The 26220-nt window shown below is 39.1% G+C and overlaps 1 protein-coding gene across 4 annotated transcripts in view; it reads right to left on the reverse strand.

Annotated features, from left to right (window-relative positions):
• The window catches only part of Cblb (Cbl proto-oncogene B), a 167267-nt gene that overhangs the window by 66805 nt on the left and 74242 nt on the right, over window positions 1–26220 (reverse strand). For all 4 annotated transcript variants that reach the window (XM_045146999.1, XM_045146998.1, XM_045146997.1 and 1 more), the window contains exons 4-5: window positions 23676–23822; window positions 5426–5582 (exon numbers count right to left, since the gene is read on the reverse strand). In XM_045146999.1, coding sequence (XP_045002934.1) covers window positions 5426–5582; window positions 23676–23822 — 304 coding nt within the window. The remainder of the gene's footprint in view (window positions 1–5425; window positions 5583–23675; window positions 23823–26220) is intronic.

Below are 26220 nucleotides of genomic sequence, written 5' to 3' on the forward strand. Positions count from 1 at the left end.
TGCATTTCTGCCCCCACTTGTGATCTCTTTGTCTCTTATCTAGTCCCTGTGACCTCTTAGCTACTAACTCCATTGCAAAAGCATTCTCTTACCTCAGAGCTTTTCCCTTTGCTCATCCTTCTGTCCATCACAAGATAACCCTGACTCTTTTGTCTCCAAATACTAGTGGACAATGAGGCCCTCTTAGCTCTTCATTATTTAAAAATGTTACCTGCTGTCACATTCCTGTGCTATGACTGTATTCTCTTGCAAATGCTCATTTTATAGGATAATTTTATGGAACAGCAAACAATAGGACCTTAGTGTCCTGGCAAAAGTTACACACTAAGTACATGCCCTATATGGGCAAGAACGTCCCTTTTTAGCAACCCACCCTACAGGAGAAAGGAACATCCCTTTCAAACATGCTCTCTGTAAGCGCCATGACCAGCAGGGTCTAACCCTGCGTCCCGTTAGGACAAGAGCCAGCCCTGCTCTAACCATGCAACCGGAAAGGGCAAGCTATACAGTGTGTGTGCGCGTGGGTACAAACGCACACACTCATATATATCCCTGAGCCTAGTCACCTTGTTAGGATAAGGAACGCCCCTGTGCTACACATCCTTGGACACCAGCCAGGCCAAGCAGGGTAGGCAGTACTCAGGCAGGCGACTACTGAATAGGGCTCCAGGCAGCATTGTGTGCACAAAAGCTCCTCTCAGGGTGCTAGGTTCCTATGCTCATACTTGGTTGTCATCACAGTGACAAAATTAGGAAACTTTTAGGGATTGGAAATGAGTTACGTGAGAAACTAAAAAAAAAAAAAAAAAAATTCATTTGTTTTGTATCTCTCTTTAATTTGATTAGTTGCTTCTCTGGGTACCATGGCAAGAAAATAGACAGTAGGTGCCAGACAACGTTGCTTGAGGGTATACATGAGTCATCTCTGCAATATTTTTAAGGCAGAAGTTACATTTATTCAATGGAATTGGCAGAATACTTCAGCCACTATGCCACGATCTTCCCTCAAATCATCAATAGCTTAAAAAAAAAAGTATTTTATGTTGCCAAGTTTAAGTTGTTGAAACAGCCATGCCAAACATAATTATTAGTAGAGTTCCTAATTTTGTTTGTTCTCAGAGTTGGTCATCATTATTATAAAGCAACTATCAACTTTATATGGTTGAGTTCTTTAAGAATTGCACCCTTTTCAAGATTAACAAAGGAAAGAACAATTCAGTAATAAAGAGATTTTTTTTTTTTTTTAAGCCTTTTGTGACTTAACAAGTAAAATCTTTAGAGCATTTTCTTGTAACACTAAAACATCTACTTGGGCTGAAAAGAAACCCTAGAGAATACTGACTCATGAGAGGTTCTGGCTTTGTACTTGAAAAAAAAAAAAAAAAAAAAGAATGCTTTTAATTTTCTCTTTAAGGCTTGACTAACACAGTATGAAACATTAATTGGAAAAAGATCACCATGTGTCCGAAAAGCAACACTGCCATGCTAGACATTTTGGTTTCCGTTTTATTGTTTTGTTTCACCATCCACAAAGGACAATAACATGAGGGAACATAGCAAATATCAGAGATACTCTGATGAAGCCTAAAAAAATTCATGACATAATAGGTTTGTTTTTTTTTAATGCTAAACTTTTAAAGGACTTAATCAACAGATCAAAATACATATAAAATGTCAAGTAGAATTAGAATTTACAGCTAGCTCCTATAAAATTCAGTAACCAATTCGTAGTAATTGCTGAAAAGGCCTACCTTCTCACTGCAAAAATTTTTATATAAAAGGGTGAGTCTGGGAACTGTTTCTACTGTGAATGCAACACACTCAAAACAATAAGAAACAAATGGTCCTCTGTGTTTCTTTATTCTACGCTTAAAGCAAAACCATGGGTTCCAGAGAAAATAATTATTTTATCACTCGCCTTGTTTGATTGATGGAAAGTTTTTTTTTCACACACATGAATATAGAACTTTGGGAGATTTTTAAACAACTACGGAAGTTAATGAGATGAAGTAAATAAACTAGACTCTCCATTGTCCCAATGTCAAATGCTGACTTAATTGACTTATGCTGGACGAGGGGTTCAGCTGATCTGCCAAGTCCTATGTAAGTCTTTGCTACAACTGAAGACTTTCCTTTCCCTCTGGTCCCACCCAGTGCTTCATGTCCCACTCGGTGATAAGCAGAACACCCCTGAAGATTCTTTCCTTACCCTGCTGCCCGTCAAATTTAATGCCTGTTTGTCAATGACCTGGTCTTCGCTAACAGAGAGCAGAAACGAAGGGAGACAAGGGCCGCTCCAGGGAAAGAGGACAGCAACATCCTGGCATTTCCACTCCAAGATTTAGCACGTACTTCCCTAGCACGTCTCTCATCTGAGAGGAGCATGGGGCAAGGGCAGAAGAGTGAGGAAGCCAGCACACAACCGCAGCGAGCCCTTCCACTGCCTGCAACGCTGGCGCAAGCTCGACCTGCACTCAGGGAGCCGACGACAGGAAGCGCTCTTACTCCTTCCGTTCTGCATGCCATTCTCAACCTTTATCTCTTGGTCTCTTGCTGTCTTTTTTTCATATATCAGACCCCAAACTCCGAGGGTACACTGTGCACTTCAGATGAGAGCACTCCACGTACGGTAACACAGAGCTGAGGGGAATAACTACCACTAAACCCCAGCATCACAGTAACTATGTAAAATAGCTGCTTAGGTGGGTATAGAATTAGAAACACTTACATTGTAACATGTAGTATGTAAAAATAAGGCTTTAATTACTGTAGCAAATTTCAGATAGTTAGCACTCAAATTTAAGTGTGAATTTAAATGAAATTTAAGTGTGAAAAAATGAAACATTAGCAAAGGTTAAGATACAGAGCCAACAACAGAACAACAACAAAAAGACAGGCATGATGGAATATACCTTTAAATCCTAGCAGCGCAGGAGAACTGCTGTGAGTTCAAGGCCACCCTGAGACTACAGACTACATAGTGAATTCCAGGCCAGCCTATGCTAGAGCAACACCCTACCTCAAAAAAAGTTACACACACACACACTCGCAGAGAGAGACAGAGAGAGAGAGAGAGAGAGAGAGAGAGAGAGAGAGAGAGAGAGAGAGAGAGAGAGAGAGAGGGAGAGAGAGGGAGAGAGAGGGAGCCCACTTCATCTTATTTTAAAGTGCATATATTTTAGTTGAAGCATTTGAACCCTGAATACAAACCAAAGAGAATGAAGAATCTCACTAACAGAGCTAACTAGACGGCTTTTGGTGGCTGCTGTTTTTTTTTTTTTTTATCAGTTAAATCTATAATCAACTGTTTTGAAAAGATTTGGGAATCTTTGGGCCAAGTCAGTTGTTCAAACTTACATGGACTTTTTACAGTATCTCTACATAAAAAGATCTTTTTCTCCCCCATCCCAATGAGCATAAGCAAGCTATGCAAGCGAAAGATTTTAATGGTTACTTGGCTATTTCAAAGTGAAACAACTTATAAGAAAATATGTGCACACATTAAGCAGTAGTTTGGGAGAGCACTTAAGTAGCCTTATACCTTTAATATACAATAATGAAGTATTCTAGCATATGATATCTCTACTAAAAAGTCATCCAAGTGCTCTATAAAAAAAGAAAATACTTTCTGAAATTAACTGTTAAACAGGTTTAATATGTGAAAATATTTTCCATTCTTCCTTTGTAAAGGGAAGAAACAATGATTTGATTATTTAGAATGGATTTTACAATAGTAAAAATGAAATCTTTATTCTTAAAATTATCGGAAATTCATAAGAAAGGAGAAGGTTAATTTCTAAATGATCAGTGTTGACTAAAAGAATGTTTTCCTGAAATGAACCTTGCAAGCATTAGAAAACATGTTCAACACTTACACAAATCAAGAGAATGATTAGTAAACCACTGTAAATTTAAAATAAGAAAAAAAAAACCCACTTTCTGCAGTAATTCACCTAAGTTTATATCTTGAATAAAAAGTAGAATTATAATTTTGAAACTGTAGGAAAGTACAATCTACCATTTAAATATTATTAATAGGTATTTATTTGTTTGGGATTAGTGATGTCATTAGAACATTAAGTGAAACCCATGTAATGCTTGGTTACAAAACTCAGTTATCCTATTTTTACCAGACAGTCTCAGAGTTTTAAATCAGAATTTCAAAATTTATAACATGGAAATTATGAAACTAATATTACATAGGAACATTTGCTAGAAATGTATTAAAATCATAATAAAGTACACTCCACATTAAAATAACAAAAATCACTCCAGAATATAAACAAGCTTGGTTTTAACCATTCCTTACTATAATTTATATTATTAAATTATAAACATTTTAAGCAGATTCCATTTTGTGACTATTTGAATTGAATTCCATAGATAGCACACGTTTTGATACCAAAGCAAAACTCAGCATAAATTTCCAGCCTTTACAGTTTGCGTGCTTCCATTTGGATACATGCATACAGTATCAATGAGAGTATCAGCGTGCCACCTACATCTGACTACGTAAAATTGACTGTGGAGATTAAAAAGCAAAAAATAATAAGGAGTATAAAGTCATTTATCACAGAGATAAAGCAGAAAAAAATTGGAAGCACCCCAAGACAGTTTTTTCATTAATATTGACATGAAGTTTTTATAGATTGGATAGGAAGAGAAAATTATATAGATAAAGAATATACTCTGATATGAAAACTATTCATTACACAGTGAGGAATATAAACGAATTTATAGAGCTGGAGAGATGGCTTAGTGGTTAAGGTGATGGCCTGCAAAGCCAAAAGAACCAGGTTTGATACCCCAGGACCCATGTAAGCCAGATGATCAAGGTAGCACATGTGTCTAGAGTTTGTTTGCAGAGGCTGGAGGCCCTGGCACACCATCATTCTCACTCACTCTCTTTCTCTCTCTCTCAAATAAGTAAATAATAAGATATTTAATAATAAAATGAATTTATAAGATAGTATTAAGCTACGGTGTGCTTCTATATAGATTAGTACACTATTTCTAACTTTATTATTTACCTTCTGACCTACCAAATGCCACAGGAAGAGGTGTTGGGATCATTTCTGGCAAACAAGGACATGTGGCTGTTCCATCCTATCAACTGTCAAGCTACAAGGTGAACAAGCTGAGCAACTAAAGAGTGAGTTTAAAACCAGAGTCGCCTGCAAGAGTCCTGTAAAGCTGACCAATAGGCACCAATCCCACCTGACTTTGATACTCAAGCTCTACCACAGCACTCTGTAGAAGAAGGAACAAGCCCTTCTGTGAATACTGCTGCCGACTACCATGGAGGATCTTTTCCATGGTGGGTATGTATATGTAAGAGAGAGATTCAGAAAACAGAAGGGAAGGAGGAAAGAAAGAGGAGAGGAGGAGGAGGGAGATAGATAGACTGAAAAAGCATAATGCTTACCTGAAATAGCCTGGTAAAAATGTCAAATTCAAAAACTGAAATGTAATCATTGCAAGTCAAATCGATGGTTGATTTTAGCGCCATCGCTTCCAGGCCGGAGCTAATGTGATGGACCTCGTGGAGACACTGTCTGAACACTTTCCAGGGGACAGTCGTTCTGGACAAGGAGAGCAAGTAAGTCAGCCGTCACTGCAGCTTTATCTTCTATCAAAACAACACAAGTAAATCACTGCACTAATGTAATTATATGTCTATTAAGAGAGTTGTTGAGAATACTGTTTAATTGTTCAGATTGAATGTATTATGGTAACTTGATGATTTTCTATTTGCTAAGAATATGACCCAAATCTTAGATTTCTTTTTCTCCAACAGTTCTTGGTTATCATCAAACTTCTAGAAACACATCAAAGAGAAAATAGAAGGGTCAAAGTCTTAGACATTATGACCTCTTCATTAGTATACACAAGGCTGTTTAACTATGAATAAATATTATATTTTCCCTTTCTGTTTCCCTAAAACAATTACAAGACAATAGGTCCTGATAATAGTAGGGACCCTTCACTCGCCGCAGTAACGAGCGATGTAGAACCACCATTTTTTCAGCTCAGGTGGGACGCCATCAAGACATTCCCTGCCTAGGGGGGGAAAAAGTGTCCTTTACTCTTCCACATGAATGCAAAGAGAATGTTACCAATATAAAGTACGGTTGCTATTTCATTCAATATCTATATATATCTACAACTTTAATAAGTAAGAATGTGACCTACTACATTTTTTAATATAGAATGAAAATCGGTAACCTGGGCTGGAGAGATGGATCAGCAGATAAGTGCTTGCCTGTGAAGCCTAAGGACCCCGGTTCAAGGCCCAATTCTCCAGGACCCATGTTAGCCAGATGCACAAGGGGGCACATGCATCTGGAATTTGTTTGCAGTGGCTGGAGGCCCTGGCGTGTCCATTTTTTCTCTCTCTCTCTCTTTCCCTCTCTCTCTGCCTTTCTCTCTATGTCTCTCTCTCTCTCAAATAAATAAATAAATAATGAACAGATTTTTTTTTTTTTTTTTTTAGAAATCAGTAACCCATGCCACGCAACACTCAGTTAAGTGTCCTTTTAGAATACTGAAGTCCTGTACTTGAATGCATGGAAAGAAGAAACAACACACATTACTGAATATTTATACTTTACTCTTCAAAATGGGATAGCAAAACAGCAATAAGCATACTCTCAGAAGGCAGCAAACATTTAGATCTTTGGTTTTCTTTCACTGTTGTTTATAGGAGAAAGACTTAAACAGAACTAAATAAATTTTCCCTGTCCTCATCCTATGCTAATTTTTTTCCCAATGAAATATCACATAAAGTGAAATGGATATTCAGGAGTTATTGACATTCATGAATTAGTGTTCTTCTTCTTATATTATTATTAGTAATATATTCTTTTCTATGATGGTTGTCAAATTTTAGCATAGTCTGACTCATTTAAAGGGCTGATTGTCAAGGAGAATATTAAACCTAAGGCATTCTGTAGGCCTGGATGAGACCCAAGAATGAACAGTTCCAACGTCTTCCCAGGTGGTGCTGATGCTGCAGGTCTTACGAGCCATAGATGCTGAGGGGAGTACTAGCTACGTAAGGACTGTACCTGCTTCTGAAGAACACACGCTTTGGGGGTAGGTTTCTGATACCAAAGATTAGGGAATACTAACAGATACACACAGTACTGCAAGTTGATGTCCACCTGGTAAGGGCTGCAAGAGTCCCTGGGAAGTCTGTGGGGTGTGGCCGTACTGAATAAGGAGACAGGCTTACAGTACTATGCTGTACTAATTAGAAAGTTCAGACCGGGTGTGTCATTAAAAGAAAAAAAAATATGAGGCTTAGTTCCTCAAAGGACTTTTCTCTATGTATGAAAAAACAGGAAACCAAAGCAAACTGAACAGAGTTATCACATCAGATGTTACTTAGCAGAAACACGTCAGATACTGATCAAAGCTAACAAAAGTCTGCTGTCTTAGAAGAACAAGGAAAATGTTTAATATCAAGAAGCTAATGACTTATGGTGCAATGTAATGATGCAATCACACTAGCATCACTAGTGACCATGAAAGTATAGCCTCACAGGCACATTTTTTTCATTCCCCAAATTAACGTTTCCAACAATTAATAAAGAGCATGCATAAGCTATAACAATCAGAAGGAGAACGCTGATCAAAAGATTACTGATGAACCAAATAGAAACCTTCACCTTTCCATGTATAAAATATAAAAATAGTGTGGTGGGTAGAGGGGTGGATTGTTTAAATGGACATTTTCACAGTTACTATAAAATTGTCACCACCCAGTATTTAAGGCTCATGCTGGCTATAACTTCTTTAGGATAGTTAGCAATTTTCCAGAGAAAATTATATGGCATGTGGAAACTTCTAAAAGTTTAGTCTAACACACCACCTCAAAGCAATAATTACCAACCAAAAGAGATGTAATTCAATAGTACTTGTGTAAATGAGACCTTATCACAGTTTATCTGTGATAAAGACTATACCCAAACATGCATTCACTGTAACCCTGATTGAGCAGACTAAAGAGGATTAAGTAGACAGGTCAGTATTTTGATAGTTTACTTCACTGAAAAGTTGGTGCAAAGGGTCCTCTACCTTGATGGGCTCAGGAGTAGGAAGTGGAAGGATCAGTAGGAGAGGAGACATCACAACACAGCATAGAAACAGAGCACAGACCAAAAAGCATGTTTGAAGACAAGCAAAACAATACACTGTTCTGAAGTTGTTGCACCCTCAATCTGCCTGGCTCTGCACTGCCACATAATGGCAGAGTGAGAAAGTGGAAATGGCCAGATGTTTCATGGTCAGGTACAAATCACCATGTGTGGTGATAATGACCTTGGGAAAAGAAAAGGAAAAGAGGAGAAAGAAAAATATTCAAAACCATAAAAGAGTACATTAAGTTTCCATATCTTAACAAACCAGGAATGTTTAACTGGTTTTACCCAATTTACAATTATAAACCATGTTAGCTGCAGGCAGAATCACCTTTAAAAACCACTGAAAAACACAAGCAATTAGCAGCTGGCACGCACACAAGCACAATGGTAGCCAGGCACTTTTTACTGTAATGTGATTTTAGTATTTGTAAAATTCCGGTGCATGTAAGAACTGAGACTTATTGAGGGTTTACCACCACTTACCTATTATACAGAAAATTTTAATGTCTTAAAAGAAAACACTATATTCACACAATGTCCAAAGAGGTGATGAATTATAAGGACATATAATTATAAGGACACTTTATCCTCATCTGTCTATCAATGAATAAAAGAAATTATCTTTTCATACTTATGTTCAAGCAGGGAGGAGAGAGAGAGAGAGAGAGAGAGAGAGAGGGAGGGAAGGAGGGAGGGAGGGAGGGAGGGAAGGAGGGAGAGGGAGGGAGAGAGAGAGAAAGAGAGAGAGGGAGAGAATGTGTGTACCAGGGCCTCCTGATGCTTAAAATAAATTCTTGATGCTTTAGGTGGGTGTGGGGTAATGAAACCAAGGCTCTGAGACTTTGCAAATACCTTAACTCTGAGCCATCTCTCCAGCCCAAAGAGAAACTATATTTAAAAGCTTTGAATATCTAAATACACCTTGACAGAAAATAAGAAAATGAGATCAGCCATATGCCAGAAAGCAAGGAAGTGGTCGGTGGTCAGATCACTCAGCTTTCCAGGGTTATCATCTGTGCAAAGTGGGCAGTTGTGTACTGGTCTTATTTGAAAACCTTGCAATTTTAAGGCAAAAGTAAAAGAAAGGAGAGTTAGGAAAATGATATGTAAAAGGTAAAATACTTTCATGTGATTTCTAGTTCTTAACCATCTGTAGATTTATATGTATAATTTTGAGGGAAGGTTAAAAATGATACAAAAATATTCTGTATTACAAAGGTATAAATACCAGCTAAGGAAGCAGGAAGTTGCATACATTTCTTGTAAAAATAAAAATTTACATTCCATTTCTACTAGGCAAATATAATTTCACCCAGAAATATTTACCAAATGTTATTTATGTATAAAAAGTCGTAACAATGCAAAGATTCACCCACACATCTTTTTAAGGTGGTGGTGCTTGTCATAGCAAAAAAAAAAAAAAAAAAAAAAAAGAATAAGTTTATGAGTAAAAAGACAACAATATAGGAATATTTTACAGCAATTAAAACTGTATAAAGAAGCATGTAAGTTTCCAAGCATATTAGCAAATAAAATGAGGGTTTCAAAATGACGACTTCTTTGAGAGCACAGCGTTTGGAATGATTTGTAATATCTGGAAAGGCCATCACACACCTGAATGGAAGATACCTGGATTGTGAAAGAGCAGTAAATGATATTAATTAATTAACTAATTAATTTGCAAGGAGAAAAAGAAGAATGAGAGAAAAGTCAAAAATGGGTGTGCCAGAGTGCCAGCCACTGCAACAGAACTCCAGATGCATGCACCACTTTGTGCATCTGCCTTCACATGAGTGCTGGGGATTTGAACTTGGATCATTAGGTTTTGCAGGCAAATGCCTTAACAACTAAGCCATCTCTCCAGCAAGTAATTTTCACAGCTAATTTATAATCCTTCAATTTTTCTAGTATGCTCTAAATTAAAGTAATCCTGCATGTGCTAAAAGTTTAAAAATATATTACATAAGGCCAGGCGTGGTGGCGCACACCTTTAATCCCAGCACTCGGGAGGTAGAGGTAGGAGGATCGCCGTGAGTTCAAGGCCACCCTGAAACTACAGAGTTAATTCCAGGTCAGCCTGGACCAGAGTGAGACCCTACCTCGAAAAACCAAAAAAAAAAAAAATATATATATATATATATATATATAACATAAGAGATGAATTACAAGAAGAATTTGCCTTGGTAAATAAATATATGTGTTTATATATAATATATATAAATATACACATATATACATATATATATTATAATATATTATACATATACATATACATACACATACATACATACATACATACATACATACATACATATATAAACACATGGGGTAGGAAAGATGGCTTAGCAGTGAATGCACTTTCTTGCAAAGCCTAAAAACAAAGATTTGATTCGCCAGTACCCACAAAAGTCAGATGCACAGGTAGCTCATGTGTCTGGAGTTCATTTGTAATGGCTAGAGGTCCTGGTGTGCTTGTTCTCTCTTTCTTCCTCAAATAAGTAAGTAATTAAATAAATGACAAAGATTAAAGTATCAAAAACCACAATAGAATTGAAAATGCTTCCTATATATGAAATTAATTCCAAAAATCGTATTTCTAGTCATCAGTGTTATATAACTAGAAAATGAACTTTCAAAACTTGATTGATACAATAACCCCTGAAAACATCAAATGAATAGGAATCAAGACTTAACCAGAGATGAGTAAGGCTTCCTCTCAAAATACACACACACACACGCATACACATACAAAGTCAGAGGCTGAAGACAAGGAAATGCATCACTTTAGTGGGATGGCAATATCAGTATTATGATTACGTCACTTTTCCTTAAATTGATCTATAGATTTAATATAATCTCAATCAAAACCGCAGAATATCAGGTGCATATCGCAAGAAAATGCCAAGAGTAAATGAAACAACATAGTCTTAGACTTTTTGTTAATTCAGTCTGTGTCACTTACACATGAATAAACAGAATGACGACACTGTATTATAGAAGAAAACAAACCCTCATTTTCTTGCTATATGTCAACTATATATGAATAAACATGGAAGGAATAGAATCTTACTACTTCCAACGATATTTAAAAAAACAGGTAGACTTTGAACTGGAGGCCTTAAGTATGCCAAGCTCACACACAACCACTGACCCATACTCTGCAATCTTCCTATTTTTCTAACTCATTCTGACTTTCTTTGCTTTCTAGCCCATGTAACAGAAATTGTCACTCCCAGATCCTGAATTCATACTTCATAAACCCAAATTATTCACAGTGAGACTGGAGTAGACCTAGTTTTGAGTCTAGATTCCCAGGGAAGATGATTAGCAGTTCAGGTTGTGGCAACACCCAGCCCTGAAGCTGGCCAAGGTTTCTTCTATAAAATACAGGTAAGGGTTGAAGAGATATCTCAGTGGTTAAGGCACTTGCTTGCAAAGCCTGACCACCCATGTTCAACTTCCCAGTATCCACGTAAAGGCAGATGCACAAAGTGGCTCATGCATTTGGAATCTGTTTGTAGTGGTAAGAAGCACTAGTTTGCCCATTGTCCTCCCCCCTTTTGTTGGCAAATAAATCATACATAAAATAGTAAGAATAACATGAAGATGAGGGAAACCTGGGAACCACACATAAGAGGAAGAAAAACGAAAACTGCATTGATTATTTGTGCCCAGCATTAACTTAGTATCTGTTGTAGTCAGGTTTGCAATGCTCGCAGAAAACACCCAACCAAGAGTAGCTTGTGTGAAAAAAAAAAAAGAGGGTTATTTTGGCTTACAGACTCGAGGATGTCAGGGGGGAAGGATGGCATGAGCACTAGGTGGATATCAACCCCTGGCCAACATCAGATGGACAATAGTGACAGGAGAGTGTGCCAAAAACTGGCAAGAGGAAGCTGGCTATAACTACCATAAACTGTCCCCCCAAATACACTGCCACCAGGAGGATTTAATGTCCAAATCGCAATCTGCTGGACCCCTAGCATTCAGAACACCTAAGTTTATGGGGGACACCTGAATCAAACCACCACAATACTGTAATTTATTGCAAAACATTATGGGAGATCTCAGCATTCTGATTTTACCTTATGACCAAACCAAGATACCACATACCCATGTCATCACTGGCAGGGAGATGAGCAGCTCATGAGCATGTCAGGCAAACAAAATGCATTAGCCTAAGTGGTAATGTGTAGTTTTAATGGCCCCAAACCTGGTCTTGGTGGAGTGGGATGTACTTGAATTTAGGACTGCTTCCTGTGAATGACAATGAAGTTCTCCCATCACTCACTGTGAAATGTCTTAGGCGGGCAGACCTCAGATGTTTAGGGCAGTTGGTTTGGCTGCCATCTAAGTTTATCAACTTCTCCCTGACCTGCCCAAGGTAAAAGGGAGACCACGGCACAAGTTTCTGGCCTTGAGCAAGAGCCAGGTGCCAATTTGAGACCGTTTGTTCTTTTCTATTACTAGACTGTGAGAATTGAAGGCAGGGCTGTATAGAACCCATCTCCAGATGACCCTGGCTCCCATTCTACACAACAACGCCGAGTGTACCTTCAACGTAGGTCTGAAAAATAATGATTTTTAGACAAAACATAGTAAGATCTATATAATGGAGTCGACAAAAAAATTCAAATAGGACTAAAACTATTCAAAGTGAAGGAGAAGACAATTAAAAAGTGTCATCAATATATGCTGATAAAAACATGGTTCTTAAGAACAAAATACAAAGGCAAGGCACACAACACACTACAGAATATGCTGTCCATAAACACCAGAGTGCGGAGTCATACAGCAGGACAGGAGGGATGAGAAACTTACTGCTCATGCAAGAGCAGAAGAGGCCCACAACAACACGGGCTCAGAGGTGTCATCTCATCAGATGACAGGATGCTTAACTCTGAGTGATCCTACTGTGCTACAAGGGAGACGGCTGTGGGCAGGCACAGACTGCATGGGCCATCCTGCAGGGGTGGGGGAAAGGGTATGTTTTGCCAATACAGGAAGGATTTACATTAACTGTGAGAACCCCTCAACCAAAATCATGTGCAGCTTTCTCTACACACATTAAGTGTTGATTATAAGTTAAACTTTAAAAATATGGCATTAATCCTCCTGCCTCCTCTTCCCCATCACTGGGATTACAGGCATGTACCAGCACACAGCCTTTCCACAGGAGCGAGAAAGTGGATTTCTGACAGGAAGCTCAGCACAGCAAAGCAGCACATGCCCTCCACACTGCTCTGTGAAGCAGTGGTGGACTGCACGAGAAGCGAGGCTGCCTCTGAGGTCACGGCAGAACTGCCTGGAAGCTACCTGAGGACCATGGTCCCCGGCTCCCGCCTGTGCTTCTCATCATCTATAGGATGATAAGCAAGATTACCAAGGATCTTCATACTCACTAATCTAACCATACCTCCACTTTCAAAGAGAAGAAAAAGATACTATTCATGAAGCCTTGTTTTCCTTATTAAGGAGAAACCACTCAGAGCACTTTGCACTCTAGAAAAGTACTCCTGTGCAGTGCACAACTACCACACCCACTTACACTGACGAAACCCCATCCACAATCACATTTCCATAACAGTAAAGCAACAAGAAAACAGTCACATTATCCCTGATTTTCTCAACAACATCATCCCTGTAACGCTAGTGTTATATCCTCAACTTGGAATATAAAAAGTAATAAACCTATGGCTATACGATTACTTTATGTAAAGTCTGTTTAGTTTTTGACTGTGAAAACATGGTTTATTAGTGGAGGACAAGCAAAGAGAGCAAGTTCACCAAAACGTGTTGTAAAACCAACTTTCATTGCTGCATTATCAGCCACAGACCATAGAACAACAGTAAAATTCTCATTTTTAAAACAATGGGCACTTGTTCATTTGTTTTCCAAAGTACAACTAGTCTTCATTACATTGTCTCTGGGTGCTCAGTCTCCTTGGGAAGCTCCTGTGATACAGTAACTCATGGGTCACGGCCACTGCCTTTGATCTGCCAGCTGGATTAAATGAAATTAAGAATTGCATATGGTTAAATCAGAAAATCCTGCCACAGGAGAGTTTAAGTTCTTAAAATGATATTCCCCTTTAGCAATAAGCTCAGCCTCACAAAGGAAAGTGAATAATGACGTAAATTCCTTTTACATCTCTCAATAATGACCATTTTCATTAACAAGCAATAAATCAAGCTTACGAGAAGGATAAATAAAGTGAGAAACAAACAACTTCCCACAATATCCTAAAACCCAGAAAGGAAAAATTCTGTGTGTATGTGTGTTTCCACACATATGGTATAATATGTGTGTCATAAGTAAATGACCAAAAAGTCCTTAAAAAGCAATCACACACAAAATGTACATACTGGGGGTAGAACCTGGCTTGGGCTGTGTACTTTATAGCAGCTACATCTCCATCCTTCTTTTTTGGTTTTTATTTTAAGAAAAGTTTGCTCTGGCTGAGTCTGAACGGTCTTTTGCAGCCCAGGAAGGTCTGAATTTGTGATTCTCCTGCGTTAGCCTCTTGACTACTTGCTATGAGAGAGCTGGATCACTAGACTGGGTTCATATTTTGAAAAACAACTTTGTACTAAAGAATTACAAAGCAAAAATAGTACTACGTGGAAAATCCAATGGCCATATTTCAAAGTGATAACCAGCATTCAAAACACAAAATAGAAGGACCAATCCTTAGAAATCTACTAAGGAAACATGCATTTCTTTATGCTCATTGTAAAATTAAAAATAAAATGCTTCTTTAACAACATAAAATGATTCTTAGAAACTATAGAATCTGAGATTCTACCTAGCTTGCAAGCTAACAAACAACTTTCATGGATACTGGGGAAGAGAACAGGTTTTGTTTGTTCCCTTCCTTCTTAATTTTATTTTATTTTATTTTTGAGGCAGGATTTCATTCTAGCACAAGCTGAACTGGAACTCACTCTATAACCCAGGCTGGCCTTGAACACATGATGATTCTCCTGCTTCATCCTCCATAGTGCTTGGATTAAAGGTGTATACCCCAGTGCTTGGTTGAGACAGATTCCTAGATCAGCACTGAAGACTGCTTTCCCTCAAAGTGAGCAGCAGTTGTTTCTTCCCCTGGTCCCTCAGGACCGAATGCCCTTGCAGATGACGCAAGGAGAGCAAGGGAATATCCATATGTATTGGGGCTCTGTTGCTGACGGTTAGCCTAGAGCCAAGGGGCCAAATCTTCTATGACGGGTAGTAAACATGACTGCCCACTCATCTAGCCAGAAATAGTACCTGTACCTTACAAAGCTGAAAGAATCCACCAATCTCTCAACTCCCTCCTCACAAGGGTATAGGTATCTAGCAGAGAAGGGAGAAAGGAAAGATGATTCCTAGGAATTACAAAGGGGCATATCACTACATCCTTTAGAAGGACCACCTTTTCTCTGGAGAGGCACATTGGGCTACCTTTTTAAATATCATGTCAATTACTAAAATTCATTATGAAATCAACAACATTATAATGAAGCTGTGAGCCATTATTTTTACAAGTACCAGTATTAAATTTGGACAAAATTACTATTCAAAAAGTGAAAATATAGAAAAATATCTGAGAATAAAAATATAAATACCTTAAAAACTGTATTAACATTCACTGTTGGTGGGAATGCAGGATGGTACAACCTCTTTGGAAAGCAATATGGAGACTCCTGAAAAAGCTGACTATAGAAATACCAACAGACCCAGTTATACCCTTACTGGGCATCTACCCTAAAACCTTCAAACCACAGGCCGGAGAGATTTGCTCAACCATGTTTGTAGCAGCTCAATTTGTAATAGCTAAAAGCTGGAATCAACCCAGATGTCCATCATTAGAAGAATGGATAACAAAGATGTGGTATATCTACACAATGGAATTCCATACAGCAGTAAGAAAAAATGACACAAAGAAATTTGAAGAAAAAATGGTTGAACCTGGAACAGATCATTCTCAGTGAACTTACCCAATCACAGAAAAAAAAAAAAAAAATCAACACATAGTCTCACCTGAATCTACCCAAGATACCTTACATACCCAGCAAGCACCTCATGGACTAAACAATAGGATGGATGGGGAGGGCGGTGAGGGCACTGAAGGGTGGAAAACAGTAATCTTGAACCAAATGGCAATGGTACCATAAAATTCTACTTCCTAAAAGACAGACCAAATGGCTAAACCTTCACTAGACCTTTACAGGAAACACCTGAACCACAAGACACTGGAGAGGGTAGGATCAAGACTAACCTAAATCTTCTACATCTTCCCTCCCTCCCTCTCCCCCTCTCCCTTCTATCTCTCTCCTCTCTAACTCTCGTATATTAGTTATGTTTTTCCTCAATTTCTTAGTGGGCACTGACCTGTAACCCCCACTTCCAGCTTGGGCCTACCATCCACAATGAGCTTTTGATCAGAGAAACCTTCAAGGTTTCCCAAAACAATGACAGACTTCTGTCAGAGTACTTGATGACCCACCAAAGGCCAGTGGTAAGACCCTGTTGCTGAAGACTCCATACGCAGCCGACACGTAAAATGGAATGGCATGGCTGGAAGCCAGGAGAGTCAGTTCCCAGACAGTCAGCGTGTCTAGTGCCAGAAGGTGCTACATGGGCTACTGGAGGAAATGACCAATATCTGTCCAAGCAACTCATTGTCTAACCTAATTAGCAACAAATTACCTGATATGATGCCCACACAAGTGCAATAGTGGCACACAGCCATGGTGGGGAAACAACTGCTCTTGATTTGGCTAACTGATCCCCTCAGTGGTACGAGACCCATAGCTGGAGCAGGGAAACAAGTCAGAACCATACCCAAACATAAGCCCACTCTCCAATATCAAGCTACCACCAATCATGGGGTACAAGAGGGCCTACACCTATCAAACTCTCTATCAAAAAAGTAAGTGTTATTTCAATTTTCCGGGTGCTAACTTACTCTCCGTTGGAGAATCTGCTTCTCTTTTTCAGATAGACGCAGATCCTAAGGAGAGAGATGCCCCAACATACCTCAAAAGGGGCCCGACTGAAACTAAGGACAATTGGCGAAATAAGCAAGGGTGATGTTTTCCTGTGAACCGGATACCAGCACAAAGGGGAAGGAGACCAACACAGAGAAAAATAAACTCCTACCAAATCAGAGAGCCAGAGCCTCAGAGGCCCCCAACACCTCAGCACTGAAGCAGACCAAAAATGAACCCAACATGGCTCAGGGAAATTTTGTGGAAGAGGGGGCAGAAAGAATGTCAGAGTCACATGTTGGGTCATGATATGCAGAGACATTTATCGTACCAAAAACTGTGGGCTAACTCCACAATGCACGACCCATTTACATCAACAAGGAGGGTCCAATGGAGGGGGTAGATCACAGATGAGCCTATGTACCAAACTGCCTGTATTTGCTGAAAAGAAAACTAATAAATTAAATTTTAAAAAAACCTGTATTAACTAAATTCACTTAAAACTCATCAGCTGACAACTAAGAAAAGACAGTTATGAAGTTTGGTTTGTGTGTCTATTAAGCAAATAAGGCCTGTACTGGAGTTTACAGTTATACTACAGAAAGAGCTTAGCGATACAACTGGGGAAGCTTTAGTGATTAGCTTAATATTGAGAGTTTACTGACAAAACTACAGCAAAAACAGATGTAGCTATTACTAGAACATGTATCTCACTCAAGTAAGTGGAAAGGCATTATTTCCCTTGTTTTTACTAAATGTGACCGGTCATATCACTTCTCTCAGAAAACAAAGGTAGAGACAATAAACTGAATGGCAAATTGGCCATTTATTTAATGGTGGGCAAGCTGTTAATCTTCAACACACTTTTATGTAGGGACACACAGAATGTCAAGACCATATCAATTTTTCATAATTCCTTTGGTTTTTGCTTTTAGGTTTGTTAAACAATACTGAACCTCCATTATAACAAAGTCAAATATTCACGACATTAACTGTAGAATTGGTAGTAAATGGATCCAGTGTTTGTGATAAGAACAAAGTTTCATTTGGCTTATAGATGCCAGGCCACTTTGTTTACCTTATAGTACATGTAGCCCAGACGGCAGGCGTGGTTCAAGTCACGTCTCTTATGGAGGAGGAAAGAGCGGCCTGGGGAAACCGCAGAGCTCCACGGGGTGCCTGACCGCTGGGCAGCAGGGCACGCAGCGCTGGGCGCCCGGGCTGGGGCCCGCAAGCCTCGCTGGAGCAAGCTGTGTCTGCCAGGCCCGCACGCCCCGCCCCGCCTTCTCCTCTCACGCAAGGCCCATGCCCGCTTCTACTTCTCCCTTCCGGTGACCGGAATCTACGGCAGCTCCTGGAAGTTGCTACTGGGCACTAAACTGACATGCTTCAGAAACGCAAAGACGGATAAGGATAAATAAGCTAATTTCATGAAGCCTCTAAACAAACAAAACCAAGTACTTCGTCAAATTCTTTAAATAAAGCAATAAAAATAAAATTCAGGGAGGGCTTAGAGGAGCTGCAGAATCAGGAGATCTAATATCAATACAAGGCGGTATCCTGAGTGACATTGCCACAGCATGGGAAGGACTTTATTCCAGAGATGACAAACATTCTTCAGTGCAAAGAGACTATGGGTAAAGAAAGACAAACCTGTACTCTGACGTCAGGAGAGTCACATAAGCTGAGGTGGCCAGCCACAAGCAAAGGAAAACAGATAATGACAGTGTGTCATATACTTACCTGCCAAACAGAAGCTAATGATAGCTCCACTGTGTACAGTATCCAAAATAATCAATAACCATTATTAATACTTTAAAGATCACACTAAAAATGGGGATAGCATTTAAAAAAAGAAATCGCCATAGAATCTGATATAATTGTAATTAATACAGAGTGTTTACTAAATTTTGGTTAAAAAGTCAAGCAGCCTCACAATTTGGAAGGAAAAGCCCATATAGTCAACACACTGAATGATGTAGGCATGCTAAGCACAACAGCACATGTAACGGTTTTGGGGGGATCTGGGGAGATGGCGCAGCAGGTAAAGGCATGATGGCCTGGATCTGAATTCCCCAGTGCCCATGAAAAACCAGGTGCATAGAGCGGCACGTGTGCGTCTGGAGGCGGTCTGCAGTGGCACCAGGCTCATCTATTCCTATTCATATTTCCTCTCTCTCTCTTTTCTTGCAAATAAGTGAATGAATAAATCAATAAATAATTTAAAGAGTGCAAATAATGTAGTAGTTAACTATGAGGGAGGTTGTAACTGAGGAAAAAAACTTTAAAAAAAAAGGATTTTGAGCCAGATTTGAAGAACACTTTCAACATTCTGAGACGGAAACAGAAAGAAAAGGGAAGACGGGAGGGAACCTGAGGACTAGAACTGCAGGGACTACGGACTGAGAGCAGGAACTGAGAGCACTGTCCATCCGGTTTTGCAGGCAGCCTGCGCATAATCACTCGTGCTTCCCACTACAGGACACGTGCGGAGCCCTGACCCCAAAGATGAGTGAGGGAGCTCTGTCTTCCATTAAACTGTCAAATCTATCCGCAGCTGCTCAGGTGAGAGATGTGAGCATGTCAGCAGTCCACTGCAATCTGATTTAACAGATGCAACCCCACTTTTATTCAGGGAAGTCCTAGACACCCTCCACCGTGGCAATACTGGTTGGGTAACGCGTAGGTGACTGGCCACCCATGCAGTAGCAGGGACACTGTGAAAACAGGGAAGTATGACAAGGGAAGCATGAGGAGAGCTACCAATATGTTTCTTTACAAAGGTGGTGCAGTGGGGTGGGGGCCAGTTCCAAACCAGGATGTTGTATCCTGCATTCCAGAACCAGTATGCATGGAGGCTGTTTTGGACAAGTCTGGAATGATAAGCCAAGCTTTCTACAGCAGCACGACAAGACAGGTCGTCACTGGAGCCTGCCTCAGCAGGAGAACGCTGTGCAGTGAACCCTGGACGCGAACGTGAGGACAAGAACAGGACGTCATGCACGGGTGGAGGGCAGGACAGGACGCCAACAGGACTCAGCATCCAGCAGTTATTGACCAATTATAATTTAAAATCTTTTCACTAATTCTATAATTGCTACTTCTGATGCTTATAAAAATAACTTGCAATCAGGGATTAAATATGTAAGCATCTTACCTCTCCTTCCTTTCCCTTCCGTCTTGTCTTTCCAGGTGATTATAAATTTCAGGCAGGAAATGTTACAGACTCTGAACAAATTTCTAGATTCACTAACTCTATGGCTAAAATCTTTCTGGATTGTCAACTATTCCAGAGTATAAAGATTCAGTCTAGTAATGTCTGCAAAAAAGCTATTCAATAATGTCACTTTTCCAATATATTTCTATTATCCTCTGGTCAATAGAATAAGAAAGCAAGACATGACTGAAACACTGAAACATTAAATAAATTTCCATGAAAATTTAGCACATGCAGTTTCCCAATCCCTTTGCCATGACTGTTTTGTCATACTGATCCCCCTGGCCTCTAAGCAGACTCAAGACCCTGGGCACAGAGGTCACCTTGTTCCACCTCTCATTAGGGTGTCAGGAGGGTTGGGAAGCCCGGACAGGAAGTGTCAGGCTCACCAACAACCACCGTCCCCAGTTGCTTCTGTCAAGAGGTCTGAATCCCAAAACTGTACTTTGCTGTTTAATCAGGGTCTTGTGTAGTTCAGGGGTAGCCTTGACTCTGTCCTGTGTCTGGAGATGGCTTGACCTCCAGATCTTCCTACCGTGTCTCCACATGCTGGGATTTTCCCGTGTGAGCCACCATGCCTGGCTCTGAAACTGTATTTATGAGTTATTATTAAGTTTTGTTTTCTATTGGAATTCATTCATTTTGTTTTCTTACTGCTGACTGTTCCTTTTGTAAAGTTAGTCACAGTACTAGTCCTTAAGTGAAAATCTATGTTTATACATTATAATCTGGTTGTTTTAGAACCATCTCTCAATGACTGGCTTTGGAAAACAAGGCTATTTCAAGTTTATAGGCACAGGTTAAGTTAATTGAGATTGCTTCCAAATGGCATCGCTGCGAAACTAATGACAGGAAGAGAACCAAGTTAAGGTAAACAAAAGCAAGTATTAGACCATAATTAAAAGAATCTAACCCAAGGAAAAACTGAACTATTCAGTCATTGTTCATTAATTCAAAAATACTTGAACTATAAAATGAAGCCTATAGGATATATGAAAACAGTTTCCATAATATCCTCACAAAGGAGATATTCATTTGGATAATCTAAAAACATGATTCACTTCTAGAAGCAGTTTGAAATTTCACTCTCATCCTACAAATGAATATATTAAAGACACTTTACATAGCTTCCTCAAGTAGATGGAAATAGAAGACAGAGGTAAAGGATCTGGGATGCAGGCAGAGTATTTAATCATCACTTCAAGAGTCTCCCATTTGACATGTGGTGATTCGACTCATGTCACATCCCAGCAGAACGCCATCCCGCTAATGATTGTGCTTATAGATAAAAGGAGTAAACAGCCTCGAGTGCAGTAGTTCTCTGTGGAGTGAGGTACAATACAGTGACTGTCTCTTGACAAACATGTGAGCAACATTTCCATGTGTGAGAGACCTTGCAACACATGAACAGTCTTTTCACGTGTTAGAGACACTGCAATATGTGAACAGACTTTCCACATGTTAGAGACCTTGCAACACATGAATAGTCTTCACATGTTAGAGACCTTGCAACACATGAATAGTCTTCACATGTTAGAGACCTTGTAACACATGAATAGTCTTTCCACATGTTAGAGACCTTGTAACACATGAATAGACTTTCCACATGTTAGAGACCTTGACATATGAATAGTCTTTTCACATGTTAGAGACCTTGTAACATCTGAGCAGCCTTTCCATGTATTAAAGACCCTATAACACATGAGCAGTCTTTTATTGTCTTAGAGACCTTGTCACACGTGAGCAGTCTTTCCATGTCTGAGGGACATTGTAAGACTTGAATAGACCTTCCATGTTTTAGAGACCCTGTAACATACAATTTTACAGCAATGTATAAATTTAAGGAAACTCTTAGGAGATATTTTGAGAGTGATCAACTTTTTACCGTAGGTTCATAATGTCAATACATAAGCTGACCCTCCATTCTTCCTCTCATAACTTGCCACATCTGTTCTGGTTTCTTTCCTCTGTGTGCCCTGCATGCATGTATTTGCAGGCCAGTGATACACATCGTGTGTGTGTGTGTGTCTATAGATTCGTGTGCCCTGCATGCATGTATTTCCCACTGGCAATAGCAGAAACTTCTATTTACATTTCTAAAGGTACATTTTAATAGCCCAAGTGAAAAATAGTCCTTAATATTTTGAACCCATGCCAGGAGTGGCAGCCCAGATAACTGGCACTCCAAAGGAGAGTCAGGAAGGATTCGATGTTGAGGCAAGCTTGGTCTGTATAGCGAGACCCTACTCAAAAGGCAAATAAAAACATTTTTCACATAAAAAAATGGATATTATTAACATGTTCATTATTCTATATAAGTATATTCCAAAAGGCACTTTTTGGAAACAAAAAAAAAAAAAAAGGAAAGAAAAACAATGCTATAGTTTGCCATTGTGAAAGAACCATATTTCTCCAAGCACACCACAGCATTTTACATGTCCTACTTCTCCACTAAGGGAACACGCAGAGACTTTTAACACAGCCTTCAAACAATCTATGTAGAGCCCTCATTCTCCTTCCTTCCTTCATGGTCAAGGTATTGGGCAGTTTCTAGAACATTTTAAGGTATCCTCCATCAAAAGGACCTTAAGTCACTGAGGAACAATCTGCCTCTTGATGTTCACTGATGAGACCTCTTTAACAATTTTTTTCCTGGTTTTTAGCAATTATACTGCTTTAGACACCCAATTCCAGTAGTCACCAAGGTCACCGTAATTTGTGAGTGGGCAGGAGACAGTAATTAGAAACATACTGATGCCATGCTCCGGGACAACACTGCACGTGAAAGAGGCACACAGGCAGTGTTGTCCCTGTAAGCAAGTATGCAAAGGTTGGGGTTCTGGGGAGCTTCTCACCCCTCAGTTTCAGATCTCAACCAAGCTTCACCTGCACCTATTCCAGGAAGCAGGGCCCAGTTTCTAAAGTCCTGAAGCCTTGTCTCTGAGCTGTTTTGACAGCTTCTCTATACCTTTACCTTTACGCCTGCCGCCTTTTACTTTTATATCCATAATTGATTAAATTATAAGACACATATATACAATTTTATATCCCTCTACTTCTCAGAGTTAACTCAATTCAATCTCACAGAAGATATAACCTTCTTGGCTTTGACATCTATCATTAACAAAAACTCACACAGCACCAGCAAGACACGAGCCAGGTCACCACATCAACCGCTGGAGCGCCTTCGCAGCACCTCATGGCCCAGGCCTGGCCTCCAGCACTGGAGGGAGGCAGAAACCTGACCTCAGCAATATGCTAGGTACTCCCATAAAATCAAGGCCTGGGAAGGAAGTCAGTCCTAAAGGTGAACCCAGTCTGTAGAAGTTATTTTTACTTACTTGTCTCCAAAAAATTTTCTCCAGAACTCAGCAGCGTCTGCCTTCGTGATACGGAAGTTATCTCCCTGGAACTGGCCGCTGGGGAAGACCGCTCGGATTTCCGCCAGCATGTGACTGAAGATAAGGGACAGTTTTGTGAGATTCCGCCTGTCAGATCCAAGAGAAAAATAAAGACAGTTAAAAATAAATAAATAAATGTATGTTTTACTGGTATACAAAATTATGTGTATATCAAGCTAGATATGAGGTAGATCATGAATCATTCCTTAACAATACCGCTAAAATAATGTTCACAGAAAATACTGAACATTTTAATTCCTAACAAGCTTTCAATTTATCATTTTTCCATGTATAAATTTAATAAAACAGGGACAAGAAAATTATACAATTTTATCAAATTCACTGGGAGAGATGAACGTAACCAAATATAAATGCTAAACACACACAAAGAGAACAACTCTTTTTATCTAAGAAAATAAGAAAAAAAAGTGTCACTAGAAAAGAACCTAGGCAGGTAATACTGTGACAGGAATCTCAGGTGCTGAAAGAAGAGGGTGGAGAGTGAAAACGGGAAAGTATTTGGGGCATTTTAAGCAGTACAGACAGAACTCAAAACCAAGTCTTTTATCATATCTGTGGTCAGCATAACTTGAGCACTGCAGAGTTCAACTCAGTCAAATCCAAGTGCAATTAATCCCATTACATAGCCGAGTCTGTGATACTGACCTAATGGTCTTGCCATACATCCTGCCTGTGTAAGTGGTGCTGGGATAGTCAGTTTTAGGAAATGAAAAGTAAACTGCTCTATTTCATCAAGAAAACTGCATCTGATGCAACAGATCTGAGTTTAGGGAATGCATACAGTCACCTCCGAAAATCTGCAAAGCATTAATTTATATAATTAGCATACAGGGTTATTTGCCACCAAACTTCCAATTGATACATAGGAATGAGCAAAAAGAAAAATCCAGATGCTTGTAGTTAGGATAAAGCAACTGTTTTTTATTTCTGAAATGGATACTCTCTGAACCCTTGTTTCTTTGTTGTTTAATCATATCCAAATGTTTTTCATTTTTACTTTTTAGATCTTAAATACAAAACACAAAGCCAATGACTGTCAATGGTGGGCATTTGAGCCACCAACTTATGTAGATGTCCAACTTCAAAACTAGAAATACTAAAAGACTGATCATTCATAGTATAGATTAGGAGCTCTAACAACCACAAGTATATAGATAACGAATGGCTAGTTAATGTGTATATAGATCCATTTTCTTATTGCTGTAAGTGGATCATGTCATTGTTATCTATTTTTTGGATTAACTGCGACAATGAAAAACTATATTTGTCCTTTATTCTAGAAGTACACTCAAATTCACATTGTTAAAATACATGAACTTATCAGTACACAGTAGCTTCTTTTTCACATGTCAGAAAGTATTTTTTAGTCTATTACTTTTATACTGTCCCATGTGTACACTTAGGAGGACACATGCACAGACAGACAGACAGACAGACACACACACACACACACACACGATCTTTATGGAAACTGAGTACTGAAGAGGCTGTTTTCCAGAGATTGCAATTCCCATGAAGACATTAAGAGTCAGATCTATGAACTGATTGATGATCCCTAAACATGTCATGGTAAACAGGCTTTTTTTTTCTGTATAATATGTGAAATGGTTCACTATTTGTAGCTATGCAGTATGTGATTTAATTAACTTTCTGTCATACTTTAAATTCTCATTTTTATAACACCCAATTTTGAAAACACCATACAAGGACACAGGTAATTCTAAATATCTAGGAATAGTAGTTAGGTAGAATATGTACTTGGTAGATAAAATGCTTTTCCTATCATACAGTACTTCCATATTTAGGCCACTGGTGTCCCTATATGTGATCAGACATGACTGCTTAGCAGATTTCATGATGACTAATTAAGAATGTGCATCTGGCCAGGTGTGGTGGCACACACCTTTAATCCCTTCGGAGGCAGAGGTAAGAGGATGGTTGAGAGTTTGAGGCCACCCTGAGACTACATAGTAATTTCCAAGTCAGCCTGAGCTAGAGTGAGATCCTACTTTGGAAAAAAAAAAAAGAATATGCATCTGTCACTAAACCTTTCTAACTCCCCAAAATTGAAAAACAACCGATTTCTCACAAACCCAGTGATCTTACAAATATAACTTAATGTAATGTTACAAGGAATTTTTAACATAGATTCTCTCATTTCTAAGAGAAAATGTTCATCACTACTTATCTTCCATTAATAATCACAAGTTGAGCCCATTTTTCATTAGTTTTATATGGGATTCTTTTCAAAAGAAATTATTTCTGAGTAAAAGTATACTGAAAGACAAATCAATCAAAAAGTAGATCTCAATACTGGGTAAACTATCCAAATTTTAACAATGCAAGAGATTAAGGTGACATAGGGAAGACTGAAAACAAATATTGAAAAGGTGATGAAAAGTAAACTATGTATATTTTATAAAACTGCATGAGAAATGTATCCATAATGATAGGACCATCATCT

The sequence above is a fragment of the Jaculus jaculus genome, chromosome 4 (assembly GCF_020740685.1).
Source record: "Jaculus jaculus isolate mJacJac1 chromosome 4, mJacJac1.mat.Y.cur, whole genome shotgun sequence".
NCBI lineage: Eukaryota > Metazoa > Chordata > Mammalia > Rodentia > Dipodidae > Jaculus > Jaculus jaculus.